General features: G+C 43.0%; 1 protein-coding gene across 6 annotated transcripts in view; it reads left to right on the top strand.

The window, feature by feature from the left end:
- Positions 1-17,825, top strand: part of SEMA5B (semaphorin 5B) — a 247,269-nt gene that overhangs the window by 110,373 nt on the left and 119,071 nt on the right. For all 6 annotated transcript variants that reach the window (XR_011904333.1, XM_072341968.1, XM_072341964.1 and 3 more), the window contains one exon: positions 9,323-9,528. Coding sequence is in view for 5 of the 6 variants with exons in the window: in XM_072341968.1 (XP_072198069.1) it covers positions 9,375-9,528 (154 nt within the window). In the remaining variant the exon portion in view is untranslated. The remainder of the gene's footprint in view (positions 1-9,322; positions 9,529-17,825) is intronic.

Raw genomic sequence — 17,825 nt, forward strand, 5'->3', positions numbered from 1 at the left:
GGGAACATTTCTTCTTCCCCTCTCCCCACCACCCTTCTATTAAGCTGCAATCCATAACGTCTCGCGTCGCCTTAATGGTCTGATGGTGTGTGGTGTTAAATGATGGCAGGAATTTGACTTTGTCTCACTCTGCCTTGACCTTGGTGTCTTCAGTGAGTCCCCCTCTCTCTGTTTTCAAAGAGGGAGTGGGGGGCTGGGTGAGAAAATAGAAGAGTGACAGAGTGGACATTGGAGATATTTCACAGGAGGTTTAATGTTGCTCTTGGAGGAAATGAGGGAGATAAAAGGTAAGAGAGAGACCATTACTGGAAGACAGAAAGTACAGATCTGCAGATTTCCAGGAGGAGAGGCAGAACTGGCTGCGCAGGCTGAGGGCTGCCATGTACTGGACCTCATTGGTAGGCACAGTGGAAACCTCGCAGTAATTCTTCCTCTTGCTCAGTCTCCCATTTATAATTCAGTTGCTTAGTAATGTATCATCTGAAGTAAAATTCCCAAATCTCACTGTGTTTTACAGCTGTATCTATATCCTGAACGGAAACATAAAGAAGCACTTGTGCTTTGTGCTTGGGACACAAAGATAGAAGGTTGCCCTTGTGTTCCAGCCACCAGTATGAGTCCCTGTCATTGTACCAGCTTCAGGGGTACAGTCTCACTCCATTGAAAGCCATGGACTTTTTCCTGTAGTTCTTTTCGGGTTAGCATTGAGGTTTTACACCTTGCGCGACACAAATAAGAGGCATGTTAGTAATTAGCATCAGTACTTTTTCCCCTAAGAGGGTGGTGGATTTGATTTTTAAGAAGTGTTTGGCTGGACAGTGTTGGCAGAGTCTCCTGAACAGTATGAAAACTTGTTTAGAGCGGAGCATCGGTGCATTATGTGAAGCAGGAAACTGATTTTTGCGTCTCTTCCCATGTATTAGTGCTGCCTGTGAATTTGAGACACATTTGACCAGTTGTCTTGAAAAGTGCATGCTGAAAGAGGCACTTGTGTTCGCTGTGGTTTCTGACAGTGTTGTGTTGGGTGCATTGGAGTATTTCACTGTGTAAACAAAAAGTAAAAAATCTTTGAGATTCTGAGGAATAACAGTGAGGCCAGCAGTCAGTCCTTGGCTTGCTGAATCTCCCCATTGTCCCTCCATCATCACACAGATAATAAGAGTTAAGCGAGGGTTTGTCTCAGACATGGTTAATCTGGGATAAGAGATGTGTTACACCTTCACCATCCAAGGTTCTCATTCCCTCTGTGATGCAGTCTCTGTCAAATGGTGAGCTTATTGGTTTGGGTTCTTTAATTAACGCTGCCCCACCTATCCTGATTAGCAGTGGATCTGACAAGATGCTGAACTTGCTGAACTATATGAAATAAAAGCAGTTCCTCTTGTGTAGGTTTGAGGAGCATTTGGGATCACAAAAGGTGATGCTTTTGGTGGTCAGACTGGGTCTGATCCCTGGCAGGTGCAAACCAGCACAGCTTCATAAAGCCACTTATTGCCAGGCTGTCCATTTACTTCAAGCCTTTACACCCAGGGAAGGAGGCTGGTGCATGTGCAAGCATCCTAAAGCACACAGAAGAGACTCCGAGAAGGAGGGTACGTAATCAATTTCTCATTCCCAAATTATTTTTCCAGAATCCCCACAGTATGGTGTTTGAGTAACAGAATAATTTCCTAGCTATTAAGTGCCTGAAAATCAGCAGTAATTAACTTAGTGCAAATTCTTCCCTTCCTCTCCCTCCTCTTTGCTCAAAAACAAACAAACAAACCCCCTTCCTCAGCAGAGGAGATGCAGATGGAAGCAGCGCCTTCCGCCTTAGTGAAGTCGTGTACAGACTACATTTATTTTTTGTTCCCCTTTCAGTGCTGTGAATAACATAATTGCTTTGTTATCCCTCAGGGGATTTGTAATATTAACATTGGTTAATGACATTAATTCAAGTTTTTACCATTAATAAAATGGCATTGCTTAAAATTAAGCATTACATTTCAATTAGTAGTCCATCGAAGACTTTAATAGTCTGGAGCATTAAAGTGATTTTTTTTTTTTTTTAATTTCTTATTAATTTTTTATTGTACCATGCTAATTTCCAAAGAGTGATTGAAAGCCAAGCTGATCCAACCAGCGACCCTATCTGCCATGTTTCTTAAGGGAACTTCTTTCTTTTATGACATTATGCAAAAAGGTCACATTTCCACAAAGCAGGAATCTGTTTCCGTCACCTCCTGAATTCATTACCATCCTTTTTACTTTTTAACATGAGGCACATGATATACAGGCACCCCAGGTGGACATGTTTAAATTAATCTAGTAATAATTGATTCAGAAGAGATTTGGAGGACAGAATTTGCATAAAAGCCATAATGAGAGCAAATCCTCCAAGGCCAGACTGAACAGCTAAGTCCCTGAATAACTTGCATCTTCTAAACTAATTTGGTTATATATGCAATGTGAAGGTGTGGGGGCTGGAGCTCCATGTGATTGGAATTCATTACAAATAATTCATCTCTGGAAAGCCTGGCTTCAGAGTGCATTAAAACAATATCAGCCCCCAAATGTGTGCTCAGACCCTGCCTCCTGGAAGATGACAGTGAGATTTCTGTCTTGCTTGGCTTTCATAAAGTATTTCCAAGGATCAGGGCACTGTCCTCAGGCCAAGGCATGCCACCAGCAGGCTGCTTCAGGGCTGAGATTTTTGGCTGGGTGTATGGATTTGCCAAAAACCTGAATATAGGGATTGTCTCATATATTTGTGTCTTCCTTTCCAACATAGAGCTGCTTTTCTGGGTCATAGACCATAGGATTTGTATAAAATCCTGCATCACCTTGGTGCCTGGCAACGCAGGGGAATATCCTACAGGTTTTGGGACCATGCTGTAGGTTGTTTAGGCATTGTAAATCTGTGGGCAGTGAAAATTAGAGCTCCATTTCATTAGAAGAAGGCAGCCGAAAGGGTCAGTGCCACATTTCAAATTCTCTTGCCTAAATATCATTTTGAGAAAAGCTCTAAAAGGATCTCGCCACGACTCCACATAGTAATTCCTGTGCTAGAGAGCTCAGGTTAGCAGGTAACTGGTGCCATGGTCCTGGTACCACAGAATTCGAACTGAGGTTTGGTTTTGGGACATATATTGACCACTCAATTGCCTTCTGACCCATATAATAACCAGTGCTGTGCAGTGCCAAGAAGATGCTGCAGCAAAATGTACTGTTCTCTCCAAGCAGGTTGAAACTCAGACCCAGCACTACAGCAGTGCTTTATGATTCTCCTCTTGGAGTTAGAATTAAGCTGTATGCCTGTGTTACGTGGGAAGGCATTGGCCTTAGAGCCGGCACTGGGGTCTTGAAACTGTAAAAACAAAGCTTTAGGGAAAATGTCTTGTGCCTGACTGTCTGGAAGGACGTTGGTTGGTTGGTGTGTTGATGACATGGCTGGCATTTTGTCTCCTGGAGGCTCAAATTCTGAGATCACTTCAGGTCAAAGGAGAAATCAGATTTTTCTTCCAAAATTTCATCATCTTAGTGTTTTCTCAGCAAGACTGGCAGGTCCAGGCTGTGCAGCATCAGAGGGTGGTTGGAGTGACACTGGCTGCTCATGGTGGTAGGGTGGTAGCATGGTGGTAGGAGCTGTGGCTCTACTACTACTTTGCAAATGTACAAGTGCAAGAGGTAACTTGGAGAAAAGCTGCCGTGTTTCTACAGCTTAAGGCATGAGCCTGTGTGCTCAAGTACCAAATCTCAAGCCAGACAGCGCCCTTGCAGCCAGTGGGCTATTTGCAGTAAGTGTGATGCTGGATGTACTGCACTTCCATCACTGTTCTGCATGTCAGCAGCATGTCTGGCACCTTGGATTTACAGCAGCCATGCAGAGGACTTTGCATCACACATTGCACAAGCACAGAGGTCCCAGAACCACCAAAATACCTCTGCTTGGGCAGTCCCACAGTGTCCAGTGTAGGGAAGGTCTTCCAGCCCCGCTGTTGGAGTCTTCTGGGTAACATGGAAGTGTACCACCAGGGAAATAAATGTGTGCAAGCATTCGTTGCCAAATCTGACCTTTGGATAAACAGAAGACTTCAGACTCCCAGGCACCTTTTCACAAGTGCTAAATTCGTTTCCCAAACAAACCCTTACAAAACCCCTTGTGTCTTTTTATTATGTGTAGCTAGTCAAAGAAAGATGTAGAGTCCTTTGGGGAGATCCTCTGGAAGCAGCTGGGGACAGACTCAGTGTGTGGTCAGGTTCATGTCACTCACAGGGCGGAGTGTCAGCAGAGCAGGTATTTATTAATGCCCACCAGCTTTGGCCACATCCCAGCAGCACAGTGTATTCTGCTCTGTTGCACAGGCTTTTACTGTTGATTCAGCTCTATCTGATGGGGACTTTCTCTATGAGGTTCCTGTTCTTGAGGGCCTCCTGCAAAAGTGAAGATCTGTGTTGCAAGAGCCTGCAGCTGGTGACTGTGCTGTAAACATAGCAGAATATTAAGTTAAACTGATTTCTCCTCTGCAAAGAGTAAACAGAATAATTTAGATAGATCTGGGTAACAGAAAGGTTACAAAGAAGTGACCTGTGTTGTGAGATCTTGATTGTTTTGTTCCTGACATAAAAACCTCTGTGATGCTGGGCTGGGTATGGAAAGATCTGGGGAGCACCCAAGGTTGAGCACAGGAGCTTCAGCTTTTGCTTTGCCTCAGCCTGTGCACCCTGCTCCCACCCTGCTGCTGGGCTCTGGGCTGGTGTAAAAGATAGCCCTGGGGTCATACAGGGAAGTGTGGTGTGAGGATAGGATGAGAGGGCACGGAGTAGCACAGGGATGAAGGACTGAAACCTTGCTGCCCTTTTCTAAGGCAGAGCTGCAAGTGCCAGCCCATCACAGCCGAGCTGTCGTGCTTTGTAATTATTTTTATTTATTTCCTCTATTCTTCCAGTGCTTTTTTGGAATACTTAAGCATTCACCTCTTTCCACTGCTCTTCTTCTCTCTGGTCTCCATTCTAATAAAAATCATAACTGCGCCAATGACAAAAGATCCTGAACGGAAGAATTAATGCTTTTTCAGGAGGTTCCTTTTTTAGCCTTTTTTAAAAGGCATCTCTTTTCTTTAAAATGAAAGATGAAGCATTTTCTTTTATCCTTAAACTTTACTGTCACGTTTTATTAAGTCAAAATGATAGTTACAGTCAGAGGAAAGCAGGATATGGATTCCTGGTACAGCCATTTTTAAAGTGTGCTTTGTTTTAAAGCCTCGAAGATTGATTGAAGGTATTTTTCTTTTAGACATGGAGCTTTAGTCAAAGGGGGCCTGATCTGAGTTACCCTCCGTAAATCAGGATTAGCTCCTATGAAATCAATGGAGTTGCAATGATACAGTGCAGGGTGAGTTGGAATAGACTCGTGCCTCAGGAGGGACAACAGGTGATGCCCCAATGCTGTGCTGAGGCAAGGGGTGAAGTCCCTATTGGGCTGCTGTGAAAGACACCAGGGCAGAAATGGGATATCTGTGTTGACAGAGATGCTGGGGCTGCAAGTGATGGCAACCAAGAGGAGCAGCTCTTGTCCCATCCAGTGCCACTATGCCAGAGGCATGTGAGCTTAAGGAGTCTGACTGAGGAGGTGAGAGGGAAGTGGCAGGAGTTATATTCTACAAAGTGGAGCCCAAATGTGCTGGCCTTTGTGGCAGAGGGCCAAAAGGATTCTCCCAGTGTGGTGGGAGAGAAGGGCCCCAACCTGGCTTGGGGTTGCCAGACTCTCAGTGGGAGATGGCAGAAAGACGTGGGCATGCAATCTTATTGGATATTGTCATTATTACCTTTTTTAATATGTCTTCATTTTGGAGGGAGGCGGCAGCTAAGGTGGTAAAGATACATCAAAGATGAACAAATAAAGAATTGAAGTGATGTGTCCTGCCTGGGATTTGAGTTTAACCAGGGATTTCATCTCTTGTCTCTCATCTGTACTGAAACTTTGACAGCTGATTTCTTGAGCCCTAAGCCATTTTGAGCAGAGAGACTTTAATAAGAGCAGATCTTTTTATAGTATTTAAACTGTATCTAAAGGGCTTAGGGCTAGGACAAGTTCCAGCAGTGAAGCTGGGATGTGTCTGTGGAGGGCTGATCCCAAGTACCTCCCCACCATTGCTCTCAGTGAACATCTGCAGCTGGGACGAAATGGGAGGCTCGAGCCTGGCCTTCCCCAGCAGAATTTAAACATTTACACTTTCAGTTAGCTGCCAGAACCTCACAGGCAACTACCAAAGTGCTCTTGGCCTACAGCTGCTCTCCTTGGGCACACAGCACTTGTTCATCTGGGAGTATGGGGTTTGTTGGAAATAAAATAGCAGCTGGAAATAGCAATGACTTGGTTAGGGTTTCTCTTAAAATATTGAAAAGAAAATGACCAAGGCAGGTTGGGAAAGAGCAGATTGGAGGAGTAACTGCTTGCAATGCAGTATCTGAGGTGGTGCTCTGAGCTCTGGTTTCCTTTGCTTTTGACCAAGCTGGTATTTACCTACTGACTCACTGATCCACCAGTCCAGGACTGCACATAGCACAGATTTGATTTAGTAGATTTGGTGGTTGTAACTGAGTGAAAGAGATAGCTGACATAAGGAAGGATACAGGCTTTTTATATTGTTTTCTTTTTCATCTTTCTTTGGTCATATATTTCCACTTCATATCAACTTTGAAATCATGATTTTCAGGCACACTTTGGATTTCCTTGTGACAACAAGGAAAAAGGAGATGGAACTTTACCCCGAATATGGGTTATAGCTTTCTAAGGAATGCTGAAGTCTCTTGGACTGTGGTAAAATCTCCCAGGGAAAGTGGCAGAAATCCAGCTACTTGGCACATATTACAACTAGTCCAGACAAAACATTAGTAAATGTACTCTGCTTTGGCACAGAATAATCTGTGGGATGTTATGAAGCTCTCTTGTATGAAACTTATTGTTTCATGACTCTTTTGAGTGTGAAGCTTGGTTTTACTCATCTGCTGCTTCTGGACCACACGGGGCCTTAAAGGAGCATTGGGGGGCTGTGGGAGAGCTCTGCTTTGTGTCCTCAAGCACTCTTATCTAATTTATAAGTTTTGTTCACCTGACTTGAGGTCATTTTTTGGATGGTTAGCACATGAAAGCAGCCATATTGGCTCAGATCAAAAGTCTGCCTAGCTTAGTACCTTATTTCTGGGATTAGCTAATCACAGCTGGACTGGGAGGAGTACAGCACGCATAAACTGAGATTTCTGTGCCTGCCTCTTCCAGTTCCCAGCAAAGATCTCTGACATGAAGAAGTCCTTTTGCTTCTTTTGCATTTCCCACAACAGCCATCTCGTATCAAAGGGACGTTTGGCTTTGTCTCTGCTGGAACTTTCAATGGATCTGAGAGCTACACAAATGCATCTCCCTGGGGTCCACAGCTGTGTGCTGTATTTAACTTCTAAATCTATACTGAAAAAAACAATTGTCATTTAAACCAATGGCTGAAAATATAATCTGGTACTCCATCATCAGTAACTTCCATTATAGCGTGACTTGAGTAACATCTTCATCATCTGAGATGCCACAGTACCCATTTTATGTATGCCCTGCAGTATGCTTGTGCTTAATGACTGAACACTGTTCTGGCTTTGGCTTTGAATGATTTCACATCTCTGACTTCTGCCAGTCCTGTTTTTAATTTAACATTATATTTACTGTGTTAAAAAACAAACAAACAAAAAAAAAGCCCTGCAGTTCTGTAGTGAAACACTGTATAAATTTCACTGGAGAAATGAAAGGGGATTTTATACAGCCCTACATAAAATCCATATATAGGGCTGAAAAAAGAATAATGTGAAATGCAGTGATCTCTCACTCTTGCCAGTTAGGAAACCAAATCTTTGTAATGTCCCCAGCTCCTGAATGCCAATGTTATTTTCAGTACATAGCGACTGCTGAGGACATGCATAATGGATGCACTTCTGTATGCCTGTGTTTAAAATCACAGAGAAATACACTTAAAAATAAAACAGGATCTATCTTTCAGAGCCCCCCCCCTTCTCCCATTGCTGCTGTAGGCAGTCTGTTGTTGCTCCCATGACACCCAAAGACCTTCAGGAACTTCTCCCAGATCCTTGATGTCACAGCGTGGTCCCACACATTGGAGTTTGCCGTTGCCACAAGCCTGTTGTTGCTTATCAGTGCCTTGTGCTATCAGACTCCAATCTGAGTGTTTCAGCTCACTGGAGGGGCTTTGGGGACTGCAAGTAAAACCAGAGAGGCACTGGGCACTGCAGGAGCTGTCTGTTGTGTTACCTTTAGGAACCGTGACACCCGCTGGAATTGAAAATCTCATTATATGTGAATTTAATCAGAATCAGCTTTATCAGTAGATGAGAATCCATGATAGAAGGCTCCATTTGTTTGAAAACATGTGTTTGCATTAATTGAACAGAGTTACGTAGGAAAAAAAAAACAATGTGCACATCAGGAAGATTAAATTTGGCAATGTGGATTTTCCTAAGCTGCTTCAGCATCTTGGGGAGCGGTGGCAGGAGCTAATTAATCCTCCATCCCCTGCCTCAGGCCTGGTAGCCCCAGGGAGCTTAAAGAGTCGTGTCTGTTGTGCTCCTGTTGTTGCCAGCTGCTCATGTAGGGGAGACAGGGCTTGCCCCTATACCTGAGAAAAGAGCTCCTCTTCTTCCTCATCTGTGCCTTAGCTCATGTGGCTGTGGCATCCTGTGGTAACATAAGCAATTGACTCACTTCTCACCCTTCTCCCCATTAAGCTCTTAGAATTTTTATGTTACACCTTAATTAGCACTTTCCCGGCAACACCTTTAAGTTGGCTTTTCTTGTTTCAAGACATCTAAAACAGCAGTGGTAAAGTGTATAAATTTCCTGTTAGAACAGTATTAATTGCACATGTTCTGATGTTGGCTCACCCGGAACCATCTCTTGAGTACAACACAGCATTTAAATACCCCTCCTATGAAGTGGAAGAGTGAGGAGTCCACACTGGGGACACATTTATACCTGGAGCACTGGTGTTGTCATGTTGTCAGTGCTGCCCACTGCACACTAAGTACTGTATAAGGACATACACCCAAAAGCTACACACAGATATGTATAAAGCTGTGCACTATGCCTCCCTTTGAAGTTAGAAGCTCAAATATAGTTGTAAATTGGGTCATTTGTTTTTTTGATGCTGTTTTGTGGGTTATTTTCATGTGTACTTACCACAAGTGGGGTTGGGATGAAAGGGGAATTCCATCCTCCCCTACCCATGCTACAAACTTTAGATAAACATTAATCTTTCTGAAAGTGGAATTATTTGTATTTCAGGTATCCTCCCTGGGCCCACCTTGGAAGCTAGATCTGCAACTGCCCTTCAGTCATGGTTGTTTCAAGATTAAAGGCCATTTCCCTATCATTGCCAAGCCTTTTTCTTCTTGCTTTTCATCTCTCAGCATCACAGAATGTACCTGAATACTCTGAAGCTGAACATCAGCAGTGTGTCAGGAAAGAACACCCCACAATTGCTTTTGAAGGTAAGAGCTTCTGTTTCTGTTTCAAGTTCCAGTAGGATGATCCATTTTGAAGTCCTTCCTGGTGTTGTTAGGGAGTAGGGTTTAGTTTGTGTTGTTTTCCTTACACCTGTTATCCACGGGTCAGTGCAAGTGCCCTGGTGAATTGCATTCATGTTGAAGTTCTGCTGGGTTTTCTCTCTGAGGTTTCATAGCAGTCACTTACTTTGAGCAGTCTGGGACTAAGAGATTCTAAGACTAAGAATCTCTGCTTCCAGTTCTGCTGCAGTTTCCCTGAGGTCTTGTGCTACATTGGAACTGTATTTCATGTGTTTATATACCTCTCACAGCTGGCTGGGTCTGGAGACATAGTAAGTGAAAAGTGATAGTTTGGGCATATCGGAATGTGGGAGAAGTAAACTGCTTTAAAATTGCAGCACATGGCTGCCATGTTGTTTGTTGACTTTTAAGGGATGTATTTATTACCTCAGCCAAGAGTTTTCCTGTCTTTCACTTAGACACTCAACTTGACAAGATCTTACATATACAAGAAGGGGAATTTGTGGATACCCCGTCCTTGGAAACATGGAGGGTTGGGTTGGACAGGACTCTGAGCATCTGATCAAGCTGTAGATATCCCTGTTCATTGTAGGGGATTGGACCAAATAGCCTTCAAGTCTCCATTCCAACTGAAGGGATTCTATGGTTCTACAGTACTAAGATTTGTTACTTCAGTGTTCTGCCGTGCCACACAGAAATGTGGCCAATCTTTTTACTGTTCGTTTGAAAGACCGGGTTACCTTTGTTCTTATCCAGATGGACTTTCCATGAGGGTATATGTACCCCTGTGCTGCTCTGCATACCCACCTGGCACTTAGCCCACCATGCTGGTGTTGCTGTTGTTTCTGCATTCAGCCCAGCCTTAAGCTCATCTTCAGCTTCTGAATCTCCTTGCTAAAAGTGGTTTCTTCCTAAATGTTGAAGTATTGATCTGGGTTCCCATTTAAGGCCCTGCCATATGTCTCTTGTTACATTCTTGCTAAAGGCAATTAACTGCGTTGGGATGTGTCTCTGGTTAGGTTCTTTGCTAAAGGCAATTTAGCGGTGGTTTTGTGACCTTTGAGATAGGGTTTCCAGGAAGAAAATAGTCAAAGGCTTCTTTGCTGACCTTTTGGGGTTCTTCTAGAGAGCTTTACCCTTCTTTAGAGAGAAAGAAACAACTGTCTCTTCATTTGGAAAGTGCAAGAGGTTTCTTGTCTGTTTCCCATTGTCTGTGCTTTAAAGATTTAAACGGATTAAAGTAAATTAGCAAAATCTTTAAGCCTACATGATACGGCCCTGGCTCTAACCTTGCTCAAGTAGAATGGGTAAATACACCTTCATTTTAATTGCCAAGTTAGTCTGGCTGTCTGTTTAACTGGAGAGGGTGAAAAGAGAAATCCTTGCAGCTAAAAACATGTTGGAACTCAGTTGGATATTTAAATAGGTAATAGAGTAATGAGGGTGTTTTAGATACAGAAAGAAGAAAAAAGTGTTCTCTTCCTATTAGCCAGGAGCACCAAACTTTGAGCCTACCGAGGGCACGTTTGTGGGATCCAGCACTCAGATAAACCATTCTGCAGGGAACATGGGAGTTCTGATGCCTGATTTTGAGGAACTGGTGGGCACGTTGGGCAGTCAGCATGAGGAGATCTGCCAATTTGTTGTTTTTTAATCAGGCATGAATTTTGAAGTTTGCACTGCAAAGTGAGGTGAGGTCTGGGAAAAGGCTGTGGGCTGAATGATTTCTCCTAGCTGACCACGTAGAGGCTGTGAGGCTGGACCAGGCATTTGGGCTGTTATGCTGTCCTGGGTGTTTGTGCAGCACCAAGCGACTGCATTGCTGCCCCAGTTTCCCTGGGGCTTCTAAATGATGCTCACTGTATGGTTTCACCAGCAGTAATAGCATACCCAGTTTGGAATTTTCATAATTGGATTGTTCTACTCTGTTCTTATAGAAAATCCTGTTGAAGTTTGATTTCCCTTGTTAGATCAATAACAAAATGGTCTTTTACTTCCCAGGAGCCTGTTGATGGTGTCTTATTACCTGTTTGTGAGTGGGAAGCTACATGAAGGATCTTGCATGCTTGTTTGTTTTTCAGTGAGCTGAGAAATTAGTAAAACAAGTCATATATATTCTTAGTGTGTCCTTTTATATTTACTGGTGCATGCACACAGGCATACAAGTCCTGCTTAACTAAATAGTACATCATCGCAGCTCAGCTCCACTGTAGGCCACTATGGGAAGTCTAAAACCAGAGAAAATGTTTCATGTTCCTTTCAGTTTTGATCTTTTTTTTTCCCCCAGTCTTTGTCTATATTTTGCAAGAAGAGATGCTCCCTGCATTTGCAACTGGGCTATGCCCTTGCCATACCAACAAGTTTCTCAACAGTATCATTATTATACAGCTGCCTCTTAGGCAGCAAACTATGTTATTCATTAAATTGTTATTCATTAAAGACATTTGGAGCTTCTTTGTAACATGCCCCTTGGGAAAGCCAGGAACAACGTCTGCCATGGCAATGCTGTACAAGATCTGTTATTTCAAGAGGCCAGAGCCATGACTGACGTGTGCTTATATGTCTGTAATAGATGGAGAGTTTGGTTTCAGCTTGTTTACCAAGGAAGTGCTTAAAAGTCTGCAAACTCATCTGTGTTATATGAATCACTTGGATGTTCACAGCTTAACTGGAAAGTTGTAGACAGGTTTTCACTTGCAGTTTCTCTCATTATTTCTTTCTCCTTAGTTATCCATTAGATCACCGTGCTCAGGAGAACTGTGGTAGACTCTCCATGTCCTTCTCTATTCTGTCTGCCAGCGCTTTCTGCCCTGGGTTGTGGCAGTTTGTATAAGCTGAAACAACATCATTTGTGCTCCTCTGCTTTAATAATTGCAGCTTTTCTTTGTCCCCAGAAGATCTTGTGCTGAAGCATAGGAGAGAGGTAGACTTGGTTGAGTAGCTTGTATCCCAGATCTTCTCAGGACAGCAAATCTCAGCTTTGCAGACTGTATCATCATGGCTGGTGCGAGTTCTGGGCATGCAGCATCTGACCAATGTCTGGTCCTTAGTCCCTGCTAAATGCAGACAAATTGTTCTGTCTGTGGCCCCAGGTTTTTAAAGTGAATTCGTTTGAGAGTGTTTTAATCTGGGATTTTACTTCAGCCTGACTGTAATTATTGCCTTCTATCAGATGAACGTGATTCGGGTTGCTTGAATGTTGCTTGCTATATATTTTCTCAATATTTTCTTTCTTTGAACAACATTTTATTGAAATGTGGCCAGCCTCAAACTCTGAGATCTGTGGGGAGCAGTTAAGGATTTGCTTGTTGCGTTGAAAGCAAAAGCGGTTTTAAGCTTGTGGGCTGAAGGATAATAAGAAATGATTTATTTCCTTTGAAGGTTCCTGACATTCTACTGAACACCCCCACCATTTTTGATTTGGCCACTAATACATTATTCCCTTTACAGTACACTGATGGGGAAAAAAAGCACATTAGCATCCATCAGCTCCATAAGTCAGCTAGGAGAACCCCCGAGGAAATTCTGATAAAGATTTACACTTTTCTTGAACAAGTGAGATTTTGAAAATCCAACCCAGAACTTTAGTTAGCAGCGGTTGGGATTGTGGGAAGTCTGAGACGTATACTGGGCCAAACGTTAAAGGGAAGTCAAAATACATTATGGGAGAACTGACTTCTGGTTTGTAGCCTTGCTGCCCTTGAGTCTCCACACTAGGAGTCCAAATGTTACAGGTGAAGGAATGTTAACTGGTGACTGGTGGCATCCTGTGGGTAAGATTGGGATGCCGCAGAATATTTGACCTTCTGAGCAGTTTGGTTTAGATTTTGTTTCCATTAAGGAAGCCTTGTGGCGATTTCCTTTTTAATCTTGAACAATGAAACTGTGGCAAATGAAGCTGATATTTTCTTCCTTGGGGTTGATTTAAAATTTGTTAGAAAATTATGACTACTAAAGCCATAAATATACAGTGGTCAGGGAAGTAATTTGCTCTCAGGCCAAACTTCTGAAAATTACACCTAACAGCTATCAATATATTTTTCATTCCGTAAGAATAATTATAACAATAATGATGCTAGTTCTTTGACACTTCCCTATTAATGATGTCCAGGCACTTCACAAACCAATGCAATGAGATCTGATTGACGAAATGATTCAGTGTGCTGTTCCTTGAGGCCTTAAGGAGGAAGAGGGCTCTTGGAAGAGTGCCCTTCATTCACAAGATGCTTTAGACAGAATGAATTGCTGGCAGTCAGGAGAGAAAGGAAGATGCAGTGGAGCTTCAGGAAGCGAGGTGTGCTCAGGTACTCATGTCACCAAAGGAGAATACATAGACCAAAGCCATGAAAATCCCTGCTTAGCAGCAGAGCAGCTTATTTATGTTTTCCAGAGGTAGCGCTGGTGCAACAGAGGCTGCCTGCAGCGTGGGCTTGGTCCTTCCTCTGGCCCAGTGGCTGGCTCCAGGACATAGAAATGGGCTGCCTCCTTTCAGGTTCCAGATGGCAGTACTTTGGTGTGAGGAAACAGAGTGAGAAGCAAAGCAAAGTGCTTTTCTTCTTCAGTGCAAACAGAAACATTACAGAGACCTGATTCTCACTTTAAGAGTTTACTTTGCATGGTTTCCTTTCTAAGTCTGAGAGTCAGTGGCATGGCAGTCCTCATTTATTTAGTGCATCTGCTTCTGGTGAATGTTAATATATCATGTTCTCCTAAAACCTTCCATTCAGGGTTGTGATTATGTTTTAATAAAGTTCAGTTCAGTACTAGTGCTCTCGTAAGAAGTATTCTTGTTTAATCATGCAGGGCTCACCCTGGAAAATCAGAAGTAGCCCTGGCTCGATCAAGCACTTAATATATGTTTACCTTGAAGTCAGTGTGCTTGTGGAACTGGAACCAAGTGTGTGCTTATGTGCTGGGGAAGGCTGCGGTCAAGGTGCACGAAACTGACATATCAAAGCTGTAAAAATAAACCCTAGTATATTATTTTGTTCCCAGCAAGTTCTACCACCATAGGTCCAACTGATCAACTTGTCCTTCTAAGGTGGCTGTATCAAGTGATTAGGAAATCCAGCGTGTTCCCCAGCTTTATATAGGAGCATCTGGATGAAATTCTCTGTCTGTAATGCACAGCAGACTGAGTTAGAGGTTTTCTGATCATTTCTAGCTTTGGGAGATGCAGATAAAATCCTGAATAACTCTTGTGCTTTGGCTTGAAACTTCACTTTTTCATACATCACCCATCCTTTCCATTTTACTAGCCCTGGGCAGTCCTTACAGTGTTTGTAATGGAAGTGCTTGAGCTGCAAAATTCAGATTTGTATTTTATGCAAGGGGAATGTTCTGTTTTACAGCACATTAATAAAAGAGGTGGAGGTCACTGATGATCTCTGGTCTTTGATAATCCTGTACTATTATTAGCCAGCTTCCAACTTAAAACACTGATGGTTATGAGAAGAGGTTCATTTTGAAACTCTGAAAGGATTTTACAGCCTCTGTTCTGATTCACTGATGTCACCGGTTCATGATGGGGCCTTTAACCGCAGGAAACTGTAGTTCTCATAGGTCCAACTAGCTAAATAGCACAAATTCTGTGTTTGACTCAGATTGTCCAGTTCAGCCTCTGGTGAGCTGGCAAAGAGGGTCAGCTTCTACTTCAGGATGTTCAGAATCATACCCATCTTCTTCCATAGCAGATCTGAGGACCTGCGAATGAAACTCAGGGGGAGTTCAGTCATGTTTTCCCTGCCTTCTCTCAGTTTCCTGCGTTCTCACCATGAAAACAGTTGCGTTGAATCTTGCACCATCTCTGCTGGCACAGGTGCCTGGTGCAGACATATAACTGTAAGGGTAGTGAAAAAGAAAGTCTGCCGCCAGATGTGGAGGAGAAGGTTTGAACAATGACAAAGGAGTGCTTTTTTTCCATCAGACCGTAACGGCTGTAAGAGCCAAGATGCAGCTTGCTCCTGTCTGAAAAGAGGGATTATACTGATCAGGATGTCATAGGAAGGTGCAAGTGATGCATGAGCATTCACCTTATCGTTCTGAGCAAGGGAGATTGCGTGACAGCTGCAGGGCTTGTCTCAGTATACAATGGATCACAATACTTTTAACACTCTGCAACATCCTCAGCAAACAAGAGAGCTCTGGGTGAACTGGCAGTGGGGCTGCACATGGCCCCTGGTTAGCTTGGTTTCTCAACATGTGGTGGGACTCAGTGCAGCATTTGCCCTAACTGAAGAAAACTAGTTCTGTCCCTTCCATGCAGTCCTTTAAACTCCTTCCTTGGGAGAGCAGCAGGATAGCATAACAGCACACTGTCCCTTACTGAGAGCGAGCATTAGTTCATGCTTATTATCTGTTGTTTTCTTTATTTGGGATTGAATCCTTGCGTTCCTTCTGACAGACTGGTGTGTTTTGCCAGCTGCTCCACATGAATAATAAAAAAGTAAATAAACAAACAATCATAATAGTATTTTTTTCAAAGATTAGGTTTGGACTAAGTTCTTTTTTCTCCATATTGAAACAATTAAGCTGCACTTGTTTTGAAGAAGTGATCAAAATTTAGAGAACAAATAGTAAAGATGCTTGGTATGCATTAGCAACAGTGCATCCTGCACGTTGCATGCCTTACAGATAATGAGGCATGATGGACTGGTTAGTACCACTAAACTCATCTAACAGTTTAAAGACCTGAGATTTGCCCAAGATAGAGAGATACATCTGCAGATGATGTTTTTCTCTTGGGATGGAAGAAGCTCAGCAAGGTCAGTTCATGGAGGAAGTGTAGGAGAAGCATAAAATCATCTATACTTGACATAACTTTAAATGGTAACAATTTGGTTGCTATGATTACTATGATTCCTGTGGCTATGTGAACACATGACTTGGGGCTTCAGTTCATTTTTCCCTTCAGGATGGTAAGAGCAAAGCCTTTTCTTCCAGCGCCTTCCTTTTCTTGGAATTTGAGAGATGGAAATATTTCTTTGCTTTTGATATCAAGAGAGAAAAAGCCTTACTCTTTTCTTCTAGTCACTTCCTATCCATGTGCTTTTGGGCAGCTTGGAGAGGGTAACTCCTGTGCTTCTTCAGTCTTGTTGAGAGGAAATGGTCATCTACAGCCATCTGTTATGTTGACACTCATACAGCTGGTGGGGTAGCTCCTTACTTTTCTCATCTTGGAAGGAATTTTGTAGGTGGCTAGCACTAAAGTAATTGAATGAGTGGGCAAGAAACGAGATAGAAATATGACTGGAAGGTGAAGGCTGATAGAAAAGAAAGCAGGAGTAGGAGGGATATTTAGCTTGGGTAAAATGGCTAGCTGGGTGAAAAAATTGGGTTTAGATATTGAGGGAAGAGGAGGAAACTGCTGATTTGGGCATGGTGTAGAGTTGGCCTACTTTGTAGATTGAAGTGTACTACGCCAGCAGCTTTCTAAGTCCTCATAACTGTGAACAGAGAGATCAGAGATTCGGGAAGGCAGTGAAGCTACATATTGCAGTGGTTGGGATCAGGGCATATTTAGTGTACAATTAAAGATTTCAGCAGTTCAGGTTAACAAATGAGAGAATACCAGTAATGAGGTGGAGGTGGTGATGGGAAGACAAGACAGCAGGGTGATATGCATGTGTAGGAGGATTTTTGGGGTAAAGCCAGATGAAGTTTTCTGGCCTCCTGAGTAAAGTTGAGCTCTGAGTGCTGACACATTTGTTTGCTTAGCTCTGCGTGCAGATCAAAAGATTTCTGTTTCCCCTGACAATTTTGCTGAATTGTGGGGTGTTTTTGTCTTGTGGAGGCTTTTTTTCCCCCACATCTCAGCTGGGAATAGGAGTGAAACATTTTCAAAGGCTATTGCACTAACCTGTGGTGTGACCTACAACAGAGAGCTAAAATTTAGAATGAGGCTGATATTAAAATATGATTCATTGTTGGTCTAATGAAGATAATACTGTAAGTTGACAGCAGCTTTTATGGATGCTTGGAAGTGTCCACATTTGCTGTGCTTCAGAAGCCACGTGGTAGCATGCGTAGTCATTAGCCTTATGATCTTTGGTTGCAGCCTTGCTTGCTTTGTTCCTCGTGGATTCTGATCAGTATCCTACAGAAAGGATACTCTGACATCAGTCATAGCAGGCAACCGTCTGCTTCATCAGAAATGCTCTGAATACTGAGCATAAATGATGCAGAGGGCGGGCTAACTTTGCAGGCCCTAGCAAGTGAATAGATTCAAGATGATAGGTTAAATTCTGACAAGAGGTCATTTC

Source organism: Excalfactoria chinensis, chromosome 7, assembly GCF_039878825.1.
Source record: "Excalfactoria chinensis isolate bCotChi1 chromosome 7, bCotChi1.hap2, whole genome shotgun sequence".
Taxonomy (NCBI): Eukaryota; Metazoa; Chordata; class Aves; order Galliformes; family Phasianidae; genus Excalfactoria; species Excalfactoria chinensis.